General features: G+C 41.6%; 1 protein-coding gene across 2 annotated transcripts in view; it reads right to left on the bottom strand.

Moving 5' to 3' along the window:
- ppp1r12a (protein phosphatase 1, regulatory subunit 12A) overlaps nt 1–17,859 on the bottom strand; it is a gene marked incomplete at its 5' end in the record, with an annotated part of 171,899 nt that extends 154,040 nt beyond the window's left edge. For both annotated transcript variants that reach the window (XM_083660040.1, XM_083660041.1), the window contains one exon: nt 17,623–17,859. In XM_083660040.1, coding sequence (XP_083516166.1) covers nt 17,623–17,859 — 237 coding nt within the window. The remainder of the gene's footprint in view (nt 1–17,622) is intronic.
- Nucleotides 17,860–19,366: the final 1,507 nt, after the last annotated feature.

The following is a 19,366-nucleotide window of genomic DNA, read 5'->3' as shown; positions in this document are numbered from 1 at the left end:
GCTGTCTGAAATGCTAAAATAAAATAATTGATAATAAAAAAAGACAGCCTTTGTTTGAGCTCCTTATCAATAAACAAATAAGTAAACTTTGCCAAAACAACAATGAGCCATGAACAAAAAAAAATCAGTCACGTATTGCACTTAAGAGCTACATGTTTACATTCAGTATAGCAGCTTCAACAGTCAACTTCAGTTAACAATGAATGAACATACATTTTAAGAGCTACAGGTAGGTTTACATCAGTATAGCAGCTTCAACAGTCAACTTCAGTTAACACTCTTTTCTTCAAGTATGTTGTCAGAACTTGTCACTGTTCTAGTGTTCTAAAAAAAAAAAAAAAAAAAAAAAAAAAAAAAAAAAATTAAATAAAAAATAAAATATTCGTTTTAAAAAAAAGTTAATAATCGAATTTCGTTCATAATTATTAAATTCGAATAATATTCGAATATCAAAATTCGTTTCAACAGCCCTAATTCACATGCAGCCGACCGGTGACAAACAATTCATTCGTGAAAAGTAATAAATATACATTTAATTGCCCAGCTATGTCTATTGTCTTTTTATTTTCACCGACATGTTGTGTAAATGAGTCGCTATGTATGATTAACTCTACCGTAACGTTACTGCTGCTATCATCTGATGCATCATCAGAGACTGAGGGAGAGAGAGCTGCGGTGATACATGGACAACATCTCAGTAATCACTTTAGCCTTCGTGTCATAAGTTGCGGTCTTGCTTTTTGGTGTTTCAAGAGTAAATCTCTCCACTCCATGGACATGAGTTACAGCAGCCAGCCTGCTGTATACTAGTGCGCTGCAAGCTGTGGACAAGTCCACCTCCGCAATCACATCGTTTACAGACAGGCTACTGTCAGCAACGCAACATAAGCAAAAACAATTCAATTGAGCTCTCTGTGCATGTTTGTTGTGTTGAAGCTAAGCACTAAATGAGTGAGTACAGTAGCTGGGCGTCTCTCTCCTTTGAGAGAAGCTCATTTCACTCAATAGGCTACCCCTAAAGTGAGAGCAACATGACGAGTTAATTTGCTTTTGACATCGCACGTCCTGCGATGTGACTATCGCGCATGCGCACATTGCGATGACGATGTGTAAACGATATATCGTGCAGCCCTACTACAGACACACACGTCTTGTGTCTGGATGATGTGTGACCATCTTACCTGGAGCATTTTGTCTTTCTCCAAAATTAAGAGCACTCTTACTGAAAATTGCACACCATTGTACTGTAAGATGATGATTTTATGTTGGACTGCTGCTAAACTCAGTTGACATTGCACAAGGTTTTTGGTATTCCTCCTGAAAGTGACTTGAATTTTAATTATTCTACTATTTTATTTTGAATTGCACTATATTAATTTTATTTGAGGACAAGCTCTTGCTTTAATTTTATTTGAGAGATTTTATGTTGGACTGTTAAAGAGAATGAGATGGTTAAATAAAATACTGAAATTGAGAAGTTTTTGGTTATTTATTTGTTTTGGGTAAATGTATTGTTATATAATTAAAAAATTAAATAAAAATAATCGTTAGATGAATCGACTAATCGAAAAAATAATCGTTAGATTAATCGATAAGAAAATAATCGTTTTGGACAGCCCTATTTGGAATGGACGCATCTATTTACGTATGAAAATGGAGTATAAATGAGCCATTAGTCTGGGCCTAAACCTAGAGTTAGTTGACTTGGCTTAGTGTTGTAAAGGCATTAAGTCTGGAGTGCTGTATACAGCAGCCTGCTTCTTTCTGGCTCATTACTTATTCATTTAACAGTCTATTAACATCTCAGCTCGATTAGACTCACTGACCTGACATTTATGCTCTATAAAATATGGAAATCAAATCTAGGTTATGATGCTGAAGTGACTTCATTTCATATCCATCTTATCTGTCTCACCCTGGAAGAGCATTGATTTGAATAAAGGACCGGATTAATGTTGGCTACCGATATAAAGTCTTACAATTGCATGCTTTTTGCTTGCATTCTGTGATTAATAAAAGCACTTGTGTACTACATTGTATTCTACATTTACATGTGCCATCTGTTATTAAATATAATTAGTTCATGCTCAGTTGATTTCTTCAATTAAAATAGCCAAAAAGTTGAGTTCCCAAGAATCCATCATATTGACGGTTTAATACCAAAAATATGGTACGAGTAGGTAATGTTGCCAACAATGAAGTGGACCCAGTCTTTGCTATCGTTGCTTTCATACTCGGCGCATATAAAGGCCATGGCATGTTGATCATGTTTGAATCACAAACCAATGTCTTTTGACTGTTAAGGCTCAGGCCCATTTACTGACGCTGTTACTCCGGCCCGAGCATCACTCACTTGCTCTTGCGCACACAAAAACTAATGGGGTTGCATCACAGCACACAGCAGTTTCATTGGCAAACACTCTTGTGGGCTCTTATGGATCAGCATGATCTAAGATCAATATCAATCAGCTGTGAGGTTCTATGACAGCTTGCAGAAGCTATAGGCAGCAAACTGCAAACACATGGAGATATTACATTCCACAGCAGCAGTGACACAAGTCTGAATTGTGGGGCCAATCACCATTTTCACCTTTACCCAAATTTCGTCAGATGACGATGCAGTCATATTTAGATTTTAACGGAAAGAATGTGTAACCTCGCCCTCCCACAGACAACAAATGGACACGCGTTCCTTGCCTTAATTGTGCTCACTTCGCTGTAAGACAGTGAGGAATTCACAGTCTCCGGGGTCCAGGTGTTTTCAGTTCAAAAAGAGCTCATAAAAAACTGCCGCCAAGCAAACAACAGTGGGATGGCTTCAAGAAGAGCAAGCTGAAGTGGAGGACAGACACTGTGTGCCACAGGGTGGAAAAAAGAAACAAGCTGAAGTCATCCCACAAACATTTCACAGCAGCTCCATACTATGCACAGCCGTGGTCTGCCTGGAAATATGGCAGCAGACAGAAAAGCAAGCAGTCCATCAAAGTACTTGGCAGGATCCTATTAACAACTTATATGTTACACTCAAGTATCAGCAGGTAAGTAATAACTGAGTTAAGTAAGTATTAAGCTATTGCTCATCAACCTGACGAGCCCTTCCACAATGCAGTGAGAGCTCCCCTGACGCACGGGCAAGACATACCATAGACAGAACAATGACATCATCAAAAGGCATCCAGCAGAGGGACAGATATGAGATGGTGCGCCTCTGGTTTGAAATAAACTCAAGTCAATATTCACCTGATATTGCCACACCCACTTTTTCTATTCCTTGTCAGACGCAATTGTATTTGTTCTTCCGGTTCAGCGTTAGCCGGCCGGTTGCATTGTAAACATCAATAAACTGTAATCTATGAATGAAGTTTGGCAACATTCAGCAGTTACACTGCGGCGAGCGTGGCCAACTTCAGTTACATGCTCATAGCGTTACGGCTGCGAGGCACCGATGACTATTCACCTTATTCTTTGCCCATACAAGGACGCTTCTGCATGAAGTCATTTCGTAATCGTCTTTCCGGTTTTAAACATGGAAGTAGAGTACGCCTACCGCAGTCATTTAGACTTGCCAAAAAGCTGTTTTCAAGCAAATAAATAAATAAATAAAGTTTTAATATTTGTCGGGTGAGAACTTAACATGTGACCAGAATAACGCCTATTGGAAATCTTTAACGAGCAGCGAGGACTGGGAGCGCTGGCTGTGCTGACACCGGTTGGACTAGCTATCTGTCAAACCCTACTGTAGGCTACTGGCAGTGAGAAAACACTGTTGACGTGCTTTTGTAACTAACGTTAAATGCCGACCGGGTACAGTCATCGGCTCCTCGCAGCAGTAACGTTATGAACATGTAACTGAAGTTGGCTGCAGTGTAGCTTAATTCTGAATGTTGCCAAACTTAATTCATACTGACGTTTTATTTTGAAAATGGCCGCCAACTAGCGATGAACCGGAAGAACAAATACGTTGCGTCGAACGCGGAAGAGAGAAAAAGTGGCCGTGGTGAATAAGGTGAATAGGCTACCTGGTCTGCATAACGTTAAGTTACAAAGCACGTCGACAGAATTTTGTTGTTAGAAATTTCCAAATAGGCATTATTCTGATAAACTGGTCACACATTTGGAATATATGTTACATTCTCATGTGAAAAAATATTAAAATTTTATAACCGTTTGTTTTTTGCTTGAAAACAGCTTTTTGGCGGTTTGAAGTACCGTAAATTTCGGACTATAAGCCGCAGCTTTTTCCCCGTTTTTTGGCCCCTGCGGCTTATATAACGATGCGGCTTATCTATGGATTTTTTCAGAAAAAAATAAAATAAAAAACGGAATTCTCTCTTCTTTAGCACTCTTTCTAACTATAAATCCACTTCTGTTTTAATTTCCTCTCTTGCCCTCTTTTCACCACACCGCGGACACTGTGTGCACTGTAAAAAAAAACACAGGTGGTGTTGTGTTATGTTGTTTTGTTGAAATGTTAATAAATGGGAGCTTCCTCAAACAGCCATCTCTTTCCCGACAATCCCCTCTGTGCACGAACCCTTACATATGGTAATTAAACATTAAAACACAATTAAAAAAAAAAAAAACATTAAAACACCCGCGGCTTATAGTCCGGTGCGGCTGTAACAAACAGGCAATTTTGCTGCTGCGGCTTATACTCCGGTGCGGCTTATAGTGCGGAAATTACGGTAATCTACTTCTGGGTCTAAAACGGAATAACGATTACAAAATAACGTTATGGAGAAGCGTCCTGATATGGGCAAATGATAAGATGAATAGAGCAGCAGGGCCCCATTATGGCATTGGCAACACAATAATTTCACCAGGACAATGCCCCAAAAATGTGTGTATGACATGGAATGGCCTCTTTTGCAACCAACGAAACATGCTATTGGACAAGGTCAAGTCCATCTCTGTAGCCTGGCTGTCAAGTCAGCACAGCTCATATATACGTATACGTGGCAATAGGTTTACTCTGAGGAATTCTCCTTACGACCCCAGGTGAACCAGTTCCAACCTGCAGCAACGCTCATCTGAAATACTTCAGAGAGCCCTCACCATTCCAAACCCTCTAGTGGGGATGCCTGCCCTCCAGCATTTGATGCTCGCTAAGGTTTTATCAACAGCAACACCACAAATGGAGTTGGGCTCCATATGAATGATCAGACAAAACGTAGATGTTTAGTTTCAGAGAAACTATAGTTTTTCCTTAAAAAGGCCTGTTTGAACGAACTTTACTTTACTTATCAGCTATCAATTAAGACAAATTTTCACACATTTACTATATTATTTTATGTTTGGTTGATCTTATCTTCAATACTCTCCATTTTTCCTTGTGTTCTCTATAAGTCCTCCTACTACCCACTTTCCCCAGTGGGATCATTAGAAATCTCACTACTATAATAAGGCGGCCCATCACAATTTCAAGTGATATCACAATTGCTCACATAAACAGAGTGACATCACTGATGACAAGAAATCAAGAAACTACAGTTGAGATCGTGAAAACATGCGGATTTCTAGCTAAAAGCATGAGTCACAATCAAAAACAAGTATGAATTCGCAATAGCTGCGACCAGATATGTGATGTCAGTCAGTGTGACATCATCATCCACTCCATTGTGATGACATGCCATCCACGCCATTGAGAAATATTTAGCCAATTGTCATGAGCACACGCACACACACACACACACAATCTCCATGCCATTTCAGCATCCAAAAATGTGAATTCGATATTAACAAGATGCATAATTTTAGACTGTTTTAAGACAATTTTGTGCATGGTGGCTGTTTCAAATACTCTGAAAGCCATGTAGCTTAACATTGTGGCAGGCTGTTTTCAACGCCGTAGCTAAGCTGGCTTCCAGAGATAGTGTGCAGGGAAACAACACCGACGTGTCACAATCAGCAGATGACCCGGCGTGTTGGAAAGCATTGGTGCGCAAACACCACCAGGACTTCCTGCTGCTGATTACGGGGTTGGTAGAGACAGAGACTGAATGAAAGCGTCAGCATGGCCTGCTTGACAAGGCCAGACCTGCCAATTATATGCAGGTAAAATGTGCACGTTCCATTCTCAAATTAACGTCCTCAGTCATCAATCAGGTGGAGGTGACAATAGCGCTACAGTGATTCACCGCCGGCTAGAAGTCAACATTGCATTGTTGACCTATGCTGTTGAATGAAACGCTGAACCGAGGGCATAACATTTAAAGGTACATTCAGCGATGTTTTTGTATTAAAATAAGTGTTAAATGGCTCTATATTCTGACAGCAATCACTGAAATAGAGTGTTTGGTCAGTGACCTGAAACCCCCAAATCCCCGCTGTCCTCGATCTCCATCCCGGGGGGGTCGGTTATAAGTCGATAATAAAAACGATTATTCGAAAATTCGAAATTTGTTGCCCATCCCTATTGCGGAGATACGTCCGCCCTGCATGCAGGACTACAGGAGATAGATCGAGGACAGCAGGGAGTTGGGGGTTTCAGGTCACTGACCAAACACTCTATTTCAGTGATTGCTGTGAGAATATAGAGCCATTTAACACTTATTTTAACACAAAAACATAGCTGAATGTACCTTTAACTGATTTGAATGCATTTGCCAAAAAAATTTCACCAGTTCAAATTCAAACACCCAAAGGAGCCAAACTCCTTACACTTCAGGAATGGTCAGCCACAACACACAACCCAGCTGCCTGTCCATACAGCTGAAAATAAATAGTAATGGCAGAGCATGCAAAGCCTTTCAAGACATTCCTAGATCTACATGGGTGTCACTGAACACAACACACAGGCCCTACAGTACATCCCCTTCTGCTGTTGTGCAAAGGTTTGGTTGGCTGTCATCAACACACTGTACACCCAGACGTGGAACTGTTCCCATGCTTTGAAATGTAAAATAATGGCATTTTAAACATGCGATACAAAGATGCGATTAATCGCAAATAACTATAGTTAATCGCAAGATTAATCGCGATTAAGAAAATGTATCGTTTGACAGCCCTAGTTTGAACCCAATAGGAAGGTCCCAGGCCAGCTTAATTCTGCAAGACCTGTTTTTGTTTTATGTGACTAGTAATGATGTGATGCAATATAAGAGCTACTGTAGCCTGAAGGATGTGACAAAGTATGTTCAATCTAGGGATGTCACCGATATTAAATCATAACAGTTTAGAAAAAACAATAACCGACTACACGTCTGTGTCACATCAGCTGTGGCTGTACCTTTAAGACAGGCAGCTTCACAACAGTCTGCCCTGCTGGAAAGTGGTGTGGTTGTAATTGTAAACATGAAGCCAGTGTGACCACATGAAAATAAAACGTTTAACAGTTACGTCGTGGTCCACAAGTTATTAAACATAACATTGGCGAGGAGGATGATGGATTCTCTGCTCTCACCTCTCTCCCCGTTCCTCGCCCTGCCTGGCGAGCCGCCGATCCCGTGGGTTCACTGGCATGAATCCTTTGAAACAGTCATACTAGGGCTAGCTGATGCTAACATTGAAAGGTAGAAAGCCCTGCTGATACACAATCTGGGCAACGAGGGACAGCGGATTTTTCGTACTCTCGGACCCGTTCCTAACATGCGGACTGTGTCACACTGCTGTCTGGACATTCTGCTGCTCAACAGAATGTAAAAGCGGATTGTTTTCCGTCAACATCGGTAGCAAGTGGGTGAGTCTGTCTTACCGTGTTTAATTTCTCATCAAAAATAAACTGTTTAACGCTAGTGGTGATAATGCTGCCTGTAAACTACAGATGATAACTTTAACGTGACACTAAAGTGTTCACACAAGTGCAGTAACGTTATTGGAAATGCGGTCTACATCTGTAGAAAATGTTGTAACCGTTGACATGCCTAGTTCAATTATACTTAATTTTGTAAAATATTTATAAATAAGGTTCAGTTTAGTCAAAAGAAATAGAATGTCAAACGTTTAGTCAATAGCTTCTGCACACCAAGTCCGTATTTTCGTCCAAAATTGACGCACACAAAAAAAAGAATACGACCTCATTTGTGTCAATCATCATTGACACACCGAGTCCGACAATTACTTCCGTCATTTAAGTTTTCGGAAGAGGTTCGATTTTCTGCGTTTTTCGCATCAGTCAATAGATTTTTGCGAGCTGGGACCCGTCTGTGTTTTCAGATGACGGATTAAAAAACACGCATACAATCGGACTGTGTGTGCAAAGACCTTTAGTCCTTCACGCGGCCGACCCGGGTTCATTTCCGACCTGCGGTCACTCAGTTGCTGCTTGTCCTCCTCTCTCCCCCTCCCTGTTTTCCTGTCGCTGTTAGCACATACTATCCTACCAAATTAAGGCAAAACAGCAAAAAAAAGAAAAAGAGGAGAGATCAAAGAACTAATGCTGCAAATTGTACAAGGAACCCTCTAACCTGGTGCATTATTAAAAAATTATGTTTACAGACCTTGTTGCGCTAAGAACCAAACAACGCAAGTCTAACCGGGTTAAAGCTTCAAGCATGCATCTACGGGAAAATGCATTATATTAAAAGACTGATATTGGGATTTATGAATCGATATCAGTTCCAAATGAATATTGATTCAATATCGATATATCTTTTTTTTACCCAGCCCTAATGGCAAGTGCAACAAAGATGTTAAATTTGATTAAAGTGAAATGAAAATAGAACCACTGCAAGAAAGATAAGATTAGTCTGTCTATGTAGTATCACATTGCACACCAAAGCTACAACAAATGTTTTTGCATCGTAGACCGTTGAAATACAAAATTAAGATATCTAACTGACCGAGATACACAACCATAACTCATATGGCAAGTAGCAATTAGGCCTAGATATTAGCCACAACAAAATATCAAAACATTGTAACCATTAACCTTTCAGAAGTAGGGGGGCGGCTTTAGCTCAGGAGGTAGAGCGGGTCGGCCAATGACGCAAGGGCTGGCGGCTCGATCCCCGCTCCCTCCCAGCTGCTGTCGTTGTGTCCTTGGGCAAGACACTTAACCCTCCTTGCTCCCGATGGTGTGTAGGCACCCTGCGTGGTAGCCTGCCGCCATTGGTGTATGAATGGGTGAATGTAGACTATCTACTGATTGTAAAGCGCTTTGGATAAAAGCGCTATATAAATGCAGGCCATTTACCATTTTACCATTTAGAAGTTGGCTGTTTGGGCTGGACAAAGAACAATAAAATCTAGATTGTCTAGATTCCAGCATCCACTTTATTGGTCATTACCGTTTATTAGCTTTGAGCTTTTATTTAGTTTTATTTACTATATTTATCAATTATTATTAACTCTTACACCGTCTTGTCTCATACTTTTTTCTGCTGTTTTTAAGCGAAACATTGTTTCGTTTTTATGTATGGAAATGCATAAGAATGACTATTAAAGAAATCTGGTAACACTTTATAATAACGTTCAGTCGTAAGTCATTTATAAGCCTTTAGTTAATGATGAACTAAGCATTTACAAATCATGAATATACATTTATAGATCATTAATAAATGTTATGTTAACATATACAAATGTGTTGTAAGTCATCTATAAACCTTTAGTTAATGAAGTGTTCCTCACCTGTTGTAAATGATGTGTAAATAATTTACAATTCATTTACAAGGCTTTCTGCATCCCCTAATCTAAAGTGTAAACCATTCATCACACATAAATGTGTTGCATACAAGGGGGTAGCTCCGTTTGTCAAAATTGAAGCCAATGCTTCAATTTTGAAGGGGGGGAAAAAATCGATTCACCTAAGTATCGCGATTTTTAATGTCACGATTTTTTGGATCGATCTTTTATTCCAGAATCGATAATCGCAAATTTAAAAAAAAAAAAAAAAAAAAAATTTGGGTGCTTGCAGTCAGGCCACTCACTGAACAGCAGGCCAGGCGCCGCCTACTGGTTTACTAGTGGTTTTATTACTTTATTAGTTAGTCTGAAGTAATAATTACACTTCAGGGTTAAAGTGGGTGCATCTCATTGTAAAATTGGACTTCAAACGGCCCAAATCTGGCTTCAAACGGCCCAAATTTCACGCGCGTTGGCCCATATCGGCCTGGCCTGCTTGGTATCTAATGCCCGGCCTGAATTATGATCCCAGTCCGCCCCTGTTTTTAACTATATCGCCCAGCCCTACTCATGATATATAATATACAGTCTCTAGTGTATGATTCAACTTTTACCATGTTCTAATCTAGTGTAAAAAAGCAAACAAACTGAAAAAAGAAAAGAAAAAAATAAACAAAAATCGCAATAAATCGTAATATGGAATCGCAATAATCGTAGAATCGCAATACTTAAGAATCGCAATATAAATCGAATCGGCACCCAAGAATCGTGATAGTATCGAATCGGGAGATAAGTGAATCGCCACAGCCCTAGTTTATGGTCTCAATCGCTATATTGAGACTGTTTTGGGGCATGATTGACAGGTCACTTGTCCATTGATCACACAGCTCGCCGATCACGGACCAATAGCAGGCCGTGCTCTGTGGGAAACTCCTGGACTTGTGTCGAGATCCAAGATGGTAATGGCCAAAATGCCATACGTGAGGCGTCAAAAAACAGAAGTCCACAGATGAATGGGTCGCCCCCTGCAGGCCATTCAAAAGAATGCAGGTTTAAGTGCACTTCCGCATTGGCTTCAATTTTGACAAGAGCTACACCCTTGTATGCAACACATTTATGTGTGATGAATGGTAGGAACACTTCATTTACTAAAGGTTTATAGATGACTTACAAGGCATTTGTGATATGTTAACACAGCATTTATTAATGATCTACAAATGTATATCCATGTTTTGTAAGTGATTAGTTCATAATTAACTAAAGGCTTATAAATTACTTACGACTGAACGTTATTATAAAGTGATACCAGAAATCTTGATAATCTTGATAGGTTAGAAAGCTGGGAGCCCAGTGCACCTTTTTACAAGAAAAATGAATCGAAAGCAGACTTTTCCCAAAAAGAACAGATATCAAATGCCTCTAGACAGTTTGGGCAGCCATTGATGGGTGGCGAGATCCTATTACAGCAGGATGCCACAGCCTAAATTCTGTAGCACGCCAACATAGAAAGCTAACGATACAATTACATTTCATTCAGCCGCCATTTCTAATGCTGTCGTTTACCTTTATCAAGTCCATTGAATGGCCTCTCTTCAAGGCAGTAGCTCCTATGCTGGTAATGTCAGAGGCATTGGCTCAGACCACTTGTCTGCATTAATTCAAAAACACAAATAGGGGTGTTGGGTGTGGACATAGTGTTCACCCACCCAACTACATTATATACATCAAAACACACTGCCATGTGCTGTAATCCAGGCAGTGACCATGCTCATCAGATCATGTCGCAAAAACGAGCACATCCAATGAATAGGTCAAGCTAGAGCAGCAAGTACACCACGCAACTGTTCATGGTTGCACTGACCTTAACACTAACATACATGTCTTTGATGGTGGGAGGAAACGGGAGCACCCGGATAAAACCACACAAACACGGGGAGAACATGCAAACTCCTCACAGAAAGGACCTGGGGACAGACCGGGGTTTGAACCCGGGACCTTCTTGCTGTGAGGCAACAGTGCTAACCACCATGGTGATGCCATCCTGTTTCTATAATCCACTGACATCTCTCTCATCCTTTCTTTCCCTTAACCTGCGGACGGACAGTAGGGATAGCATATAAACAAACTAACCCCGAGGGCTTTATTGCCGTCATCATTACTACAGCCATGTACAACACATTGTTATTGTGTAACGCATTGGTTCCCAAACCTTATGCCTTATGTTTAGTGTTGGGCGATCTTGACCAGTCAGATCGTCCCATTGTCACCCTTTGAAATCCCTGATGTGGGGGGAGGGGGTACTACTGTACATTTAAACATGTTTCTGATGTCTGCAATGAGACTCGTTAACAAAATCTTTAATTACGTTGTTTGTCCTTTGATCTACATCTCATCTCTCGTCTTTTTTCCTCTCATTCTCCCCATCCCGCAGCATGTGAAGCATAAATGAGCTGACCACCTGACCTTATTCTCAAATGATAATTTGACGAGCAGGGAGTGGGTGTGTTGGTAAATTCAATCTGACTCTCGGTTCTATACTAAATGAGAGCGCAGCTGTTCAAACTTTGCGCACTTTAGTCACTAGAAATGTGGAGAAAGAATCACTTTTTGGGAGACAATCGCTTCATGGTAGATCACTATTTAGCTGCAGCTGTAACGTTAATCACACTGGTCAGTTTTCACTTTTTGGCAAAACACCGGACCTTGTAATCCGTGGATTTACATTAGTGTAACAGTGATCATGAAGTAAAATGGATCATACTGGACAATGGACATGTAGGCCTATTGGAAATTAGCCTTCGCTTGTTTCACAACACTCTGCTTGAACGAAGCGCTAATGCCACCCATCCAACCTTCGGAGATACTGTCTGAGGTAGGCTTTAGATGTTAGCTTAGCATGACCTAATATCACAGTCAGCCACTCTCCTCACCAAAAATGCTCCAGGGAGCGCTTTTTCCATGCAAAAATGGAAACATTATGTGTGAACAGCCCCAGTCACAGCAGATTACCCGTGCACCATCATTACCATAGCAATCACGCAGATTACAGTTTTACCAGGCTAAAGGCCAGAGGTATTTCAGTGGACTGAGCTTTCCTCAACAGCAAAGTCACTGACCTGTGTCTCTGTTGTACACACTAGCTTGCAGAACAGGTGAGTGTAACAAGGAAGCGCTGTGGTGCAATGTGATGCACAGATGTTTGGCCTGTCTCGGCCAAGGGGCCTCTCCACATGAGATGGCGGGGTATTCTCCCTCAGGCAGACAAGCGGAGTGGTTGGGGTGTCTAAGAGGACGCCATGATGCTTTTATCAGGAGGACATGGACAGCGACGTTGCTTAGCTCCTGTCATTGGCAACTGGGAGCCCAGGGCACAGCTGAGAATCTCAGCAATTATGTAATGTGTTAATATGACTGAGGCTGATCTGGATGAGGAGAAATGGAGCCCCTCACCTCTCATGTGCTCTATATTTTCAAGATTCAGGCAGCTCTATCTCACTGCACTGCTGAGCCCTGCCGAAGATTCATTCTCTGTTCAGTCTGTTACATAACTCCCTCTCTGTACATGCAAATCCACCAACACAAGTGACTAGCAACCTGGCCCAAGTCGTTGCCATGGAGACAGCACAAGATAATGCTCACAGATTTTGGGGACATAACGAGGGTGTGTAATTGTCAACAGAGCAAAAGGCACTGTAAATAGCCAACTCTGGACATGTTTAGCCGAGCTGACTGCTGCCCCGCAGGATCAGCGAAGGCCATCGACGCCGGGTAAAGGAGAAAGTTCAGGTGCAGGTCAGTGTAGTCGGGTAAAGGAGAAAGTTCAGGTGCAGGTCAGTGTAGTCGGGTAAAGGAGAAAGTTCAGGTGCAGGTCAGTGTAGTGATTTTCTCGAGGCTCTCTGGCTCCCTCCCCATTAATGGCCTTGATGGAGCTCTGTGGGCAGCAGTCAGCTGGGCCTTGGCATGGCATTGGGGAGAGGCAGGCAGACAGGCCAGAGAGAGAATGACTGGAGGGGAGGGGGTTAGGTGACAGCTGAGGAATGCCTGCTCTGCTCTCTCTTTGCCATGGTTTCCAACGACTGTCATGTGAGGAATGCACGGGCTAGGACGACTGGACCTGGAATGCTACCCTCTGAGACTAGCTTAGCTGAGATCTGGAATCTCCACTTGTCTACTGAACCACTCACTTGTACATCCTCTCTACCCCTCTGACCGAATCTATGGGATTTGTGCTGGGTTTCTGGACAAGGGGGAAGCCAACCCGTCTCAGTCATCCACATTACAAGCTCCTAAAGAGGCTATCCGTAGTGACACTTTTCACCATGGTGTGTTCTTGCGTGTACATCAAAAAACTGGTAATGTGATAAATTACTATACATTAGTATTGCTAAATTCTCTTTACCTCCTCCCTAACCTCCACATGCACACCAGAGACAGAAATGGCCTTGATTGGGAATCACATGACACAGACCACGACTGAGAACATGTTTATGAGTCTTTCAGAGACAAGTAATTTTAAATGACACAAAGTCGATGGCATACCGTTACCATATGAGTCACACAGAGACTCAACCTCTAGCCTAAATGTAAGCTTATGCCAGGCCTGCACTACAAAGCAGAGCTACAGACTCTGAGTCATACCCAAACTTAGTATCATCTCCTGAAACCCAGTTAGGGGGAACTTGTGGTAGTGGTATTTATAACCCCACACCACTCACCAGTGTTGGGAGCAATATCACTGCACCCAAGGAGGAGTGACCCCTCCTGTACAAACAGGACACACTTCACAACAAAGCCAGAGGTCACTAGTCCCCACAACAGGGATTTTAGTTTGTGACAAAATGAAACTGTCAAAATTGCCTGTGATGAGTAACTGACAGGCTTACAGCTGATGGTAAAAAGAAACAAAGGTTATTTTTTTATAATAAATAAAAGTATTTGCCGATAACAATTGTGTTTGTTTTCCAAACTAGAACGACCGCACCGCGGATTTATGCCTCCGCCATTAGTTCATTCTTGAGCCCAAATCGCCATTTGAGGCAAATTGGAAGAAATTCCGTCAAGGCGATCCTGAGATGTTGCATTACAGAGCTTGGAAATTGGGTGTGTGAGGTCAGTGACCTTGAACTTTGACCTTTAACCATCGAAATCTAATCAGTTCATCCTTGAGTCCAAGTCGATGTTTGAGGCAAATTTGATGAAACTACATCAAGGAATTCCTGAGATATCGCGTTAACAAGCTTGAAAATGGCGTTCGAAAGGTCACAGTGACCTTGACCTTTGACCACCAAAATCGAATCAGTTCATGCTTGAGTCCTAGTCGATGTTTGAGGCAAATTTGATGAAATTCCGTTAAGGCATTCCTGAGATATCGCGTTAACAAGCTTGAAAATGGTGTTCGAGAGGTCACAGTGACTTTGACCTTTGACCACCAAAATCTAATCAGATCATCCTAAATCGATGTTTGAGGCGAATTTGATGAAATTCCGTCAAGGCGGTCCTCAGATATCGCGTTAACGAACATCGGACGGACGTACGGACGTACGTACGTACGTACGTACAGACGGACAACCCGGATCCATAATGCCTCCGGCCTGGCTATCGCCGGCGGAGGCATAAAAGAACAGACACACCATGGGATGATCTCACATCGATTATCCAAAATCAAAAAGAAACGCATGACAAAGAAAGCAAGAAAGTCTGTTGGTGTGAATGTCAGGTGACTCTGGCTGTCGGCCTCCTCTTAACTTCGTCTAAGCAAACCAATATCAGCTTGAGCTCCTGCAATCCTAGGATTAGCACGTTTAACGCAAATCCCTATATCGCCTTCAACTCTTTTCTAAGACCCCAAAACCCACAGATCACATGCTGGCCAAGAACAAACACAGACGCACGCACACTTCTCGTGTGTCCAGAGATGGTTAGGTTTGAAGAGCACTGCAAATTCTTTCCTCACTCTAGCTCATGCCTGGACATCGGCCCAAAAAAAGGCAACGTTTCCACCCAATGAGTTTGTGCAGGGGGGCATGCTGATTCCAGATGTAATTATAACAGTCTCTGAACACAACAAATGGTCGATTTAACAACACTATTGATAAAACTACTAAGAAAAGTCTTGATGCAAATTAAATCCATCCATTCACCGAAAGATAAAGCTATAATGCCAGATTTTGTTAGACTTGCTTGCAAAAGTTTTTATTAAAGAAAGTCCTGGACAGCAAACATTGAGGCATGCTTAATACTGCATGAAGCAAGGTGCACACGGAAATCCTCATGCTTACTCAGACTAGACATGTGGGCAATGAGTAATGAGATGACATCACTGGATTTATATGCTAGTTTCAAACATTTAATGCAAGAATGATTCTGTTAATATTTTAATCATTTTAGCAGTTGCCAGCCAAACAACCTGAGACAGTAGAAAGCATATTTGCACGAGGCTTAGGCTATACAATGATTGACCAGGTGAAACTCCTCATTTTTACAACGACTCATACTTCCATTCAGTTTCTCAAAAGCTAAGAAACCTTTTTATTGAATGACAGCTGTTAATTCTGAGTACCGAGTGCGACATTTTAACATTACCACATAGAGCTTGAGGGGGGTACTAGGCCACATCTAGTGTACAATATATAATCAGGTAGATGAGTAGATGATAGCCTACCAAGGAAGAACAATCCATTAACTGTTGACAATATACTCAAACCTAACGCTACGTGAAGCAATGTAAAAGAGAACCCACAAATCTACAGTGGGCTGCAAAACACTGCATCCAACTTGACATGACTCGGTTCAGGTTGTCAAGAGAGGCAGCCTGCTGCCACAATCAATGTTTGAGTGAGTCAAAACATTCGTTTACGTTTTGTTGTTGCTGGTTACATCAGCCATTTTCCTGTTTCATTTAAGGTTAAAGCGATATACATACGCTAGCACCTGACATTACTGGTTAACGATATAACCTATTTGCTGCCATTTTCATGTGTGTATAGGGGCTAATGTACTGTAGCGTTAACGGGCAAAGACTTAACACTGCTGACACATTAATAAGATAGCTCCCCAACAGATATTTCGAGAAAACCAACAGATATTTCGAGAAAACCAATCTACGGTGGTCGCCAATGGTTGGAGACCAAACGAACGTTGACTAGCTAACGAATGAATTAACGCTAACCTTTAGCTAAACCTCCACAACGGCTAACGAGCCTGCTAGCCTATCGTTAGCCTAACTCGGCTTGGTGACATTAAACGTTTAACCGCTACGTTTGTCAAGTTGTTATCCGAATTCATCAAATACGGAGGAAATGTAGTAATAAAACAGCATGGACAGTAACGTTAGTTGACTGATAACATAACGCCACTGTTCTGGGTTTGTAAACATAGCGTTAGCTTGTAGCTAACAGAGAGCTAGCCTCTGCTTCCTCTCCAGAGACTAGTCTGAACCGCGCTGGGTGCTTTATACAAATCGACTTTTGCTGCTAGCCGTGTTATATAGCTAACCATGGAATCAAACTTGCCTGGATAGAGCGATTCAATCAATGACAACATGTATCTGGCTAACGACAGTCTTATTGGGTTCTAGTACGAGTTTTTAAATAACATTGAGCCATGGGAATACTGCTGGATATTGGGCTTGATTATACAACATAAACTAGCCAGCTAACGTAACGTTAGACCTGACGTTTTACTACACTCATAGGTGCAGCTTACAGCATTTAGACTGCACCCATTGACAGAGAATCTACTACACTCAGGTTGGTTTGTGAAGCAAGAAGTGACCCAGAAAGCAAAGCATTCGCAGCTAGCACACCTCCAGAGTTAAATAACACACAACCACAGCTCAGAAAAGAAAAGAAGCCAGTGTGTCCATGTCCATCTCTGCCCTGCGTCGAAGCGGACGGGTGTGCTTGGTAGGTAAACAACGGAATGAGAATGGCTTCCATTTGACAGGTGTTCCAGGACAAGCAGTTGTTCTAATATCAGCAAAACGATATGCATGTCTCATCCTCGTGCCATCAGCAGCGTCGAAGACTGACGTTAACATGTATTAGCAGGCTAACCACAAACCTGGTGGAGGGCGGTGAGACCGTCTACATTGGCGTAGTTGATGTCAGCGCCCCGGTCAAGCATTCTGAGCACCTCCTCGGTATCGCCGCTTGAGCAGGCGGCCAGAAACACGGCGCCATCATCGAACTTCACCTTCGTCTTCTTCTTTTTCAGAATAGGAGGCTCCAGGTCCGTGTCCGAGCCCAGCCACCGCTTTAACTGCTCATTCCTCTTCTGCTTGGCGTCCGCCATCTTCATCCCCCTCCTGTCTTGGGCTTCTTATCTTTCTCCGAGAGAGGATATACTTTATAGTGCCACTATCCCACAGCGCACTGGGGCGTGGGAAGGGAGGGGTGTGGAGGAGGGGGGAAGGACCGACTGAGAGGAGGGCGTCTGGATTGTTTTCCGTAATCTCGCGAGATCTGGAAACGTCAGCTCAGGAGCTGCAGTATAACGTCATCATCAGCAGATTGTAGGGGGAGACAGGTCATCCCTTATACACACTAGACCAAATAAGACAAGAGCATTTTTGGACATATTACATAACATTCACATCACAAGCTTTTTCGCTTGAGGTTGCAGACACTGATGCAAACTGCTCTTTCTGTAACAATGAAAAATTAAAGTCTGTATGGAGTGGGATTGTATTATTACTGCAAAATGCTGCTGTGTTTATACAGTAGTAGGGCACTGATTCTCAATCTTTTTCATATCAAGGACCCCTAATTTAGTAGACATTTAGTCACCGGACCCCCATTTAGACAGTCCCCCATTGAAATTTTGTCTCTCAGACTCAAATCTAAGAATATCTTTTATTGATATTATTTTGTCCAGAATTACAAGACTATATCTGTATTGTCGGTAGAGAGATAACGGATAAACTATAAATCAAAACAGTCATTGATTCTTCTACATTCTCTAATTTAGTTAACTTATTGTTAAATTCTTAAATTAAATAATGCTTGTGTTGCAACTGCAAGGAAAGTTATGCGCCTTCAAGTTTTACTCCCTCTGGTGGCACAATTTAGTACTGCATGTTGTAGATTTCTACTTCTTGACAGAAGCAGAGAAGAAGAAATTAGACAGGAAGTGATGTGTTTTTCAGCCATTATCAGTGAAGTTGGCCACATGGTGTGTTCATGAGGACAATCCTTTGACAGTCCACTGCCATCCCTTGTACCCTCTTTTAGATGGCACCATCTGTAAGTTTTACAGCGTTAGAGTGTTTTATGTTTATTTCAAGTGTTTAGTTGGATAAGTTAGATCGTTATTTTGCTAAATGTACAAGCTAACTTTCAGTCAATGTAACATTGCATATTGAATGTACAGCAGCTAATTACAGTTAATATACTTACCTGTGGTACTTGTTTCATCTTACTGTAGATTGAAATAATACTTACTTTGGTTAAAGAGTACAGTACAGTAGATTAAAACGTGTTGGAATTAAGCTAATATGTACTTATCCTTTTATTTACCTGTATGTTATCTTAATACCTGAAAGTGAAGAATACCATTTTATTGACCAATTTATAGCTTTGTTACTCACCTGTTTACTTTACCTGTAATACCAAGTGTCTTTACTTACCTGTTTATCTTACCTGTGCAGTACATTACCTTATACCATATTGTGTATTGTGCTTGTAATTTCAGTTTCACACTTTGCCATATAAAAGCCTGCCAACTACAACACTCGACTGTTCCTTGGAGGAAATAATATGGTTAAGAGTTTATCTGCCTGTTAATCTCGACATAGGCTCACAGAGAG

The sequence above is a fragment of the Poromitra crassiceps genome, assembly GCF_964638095.1.
Source record: "Poromitra crassiceps genome assembly, chromosome: 2".
Classification (NCBI taxonomy): Eukaryota; Metazoa; Chordata; class Actinopteri; order Beryciformes; family Melamphaidae; genus Poromitra; species Poromitra crassiceps.
The sequence above is the reverse complement of the archived record's forward strand: the minus strand, read 5'-3'. Positions and strand labels throughout refer to the sequence as shown.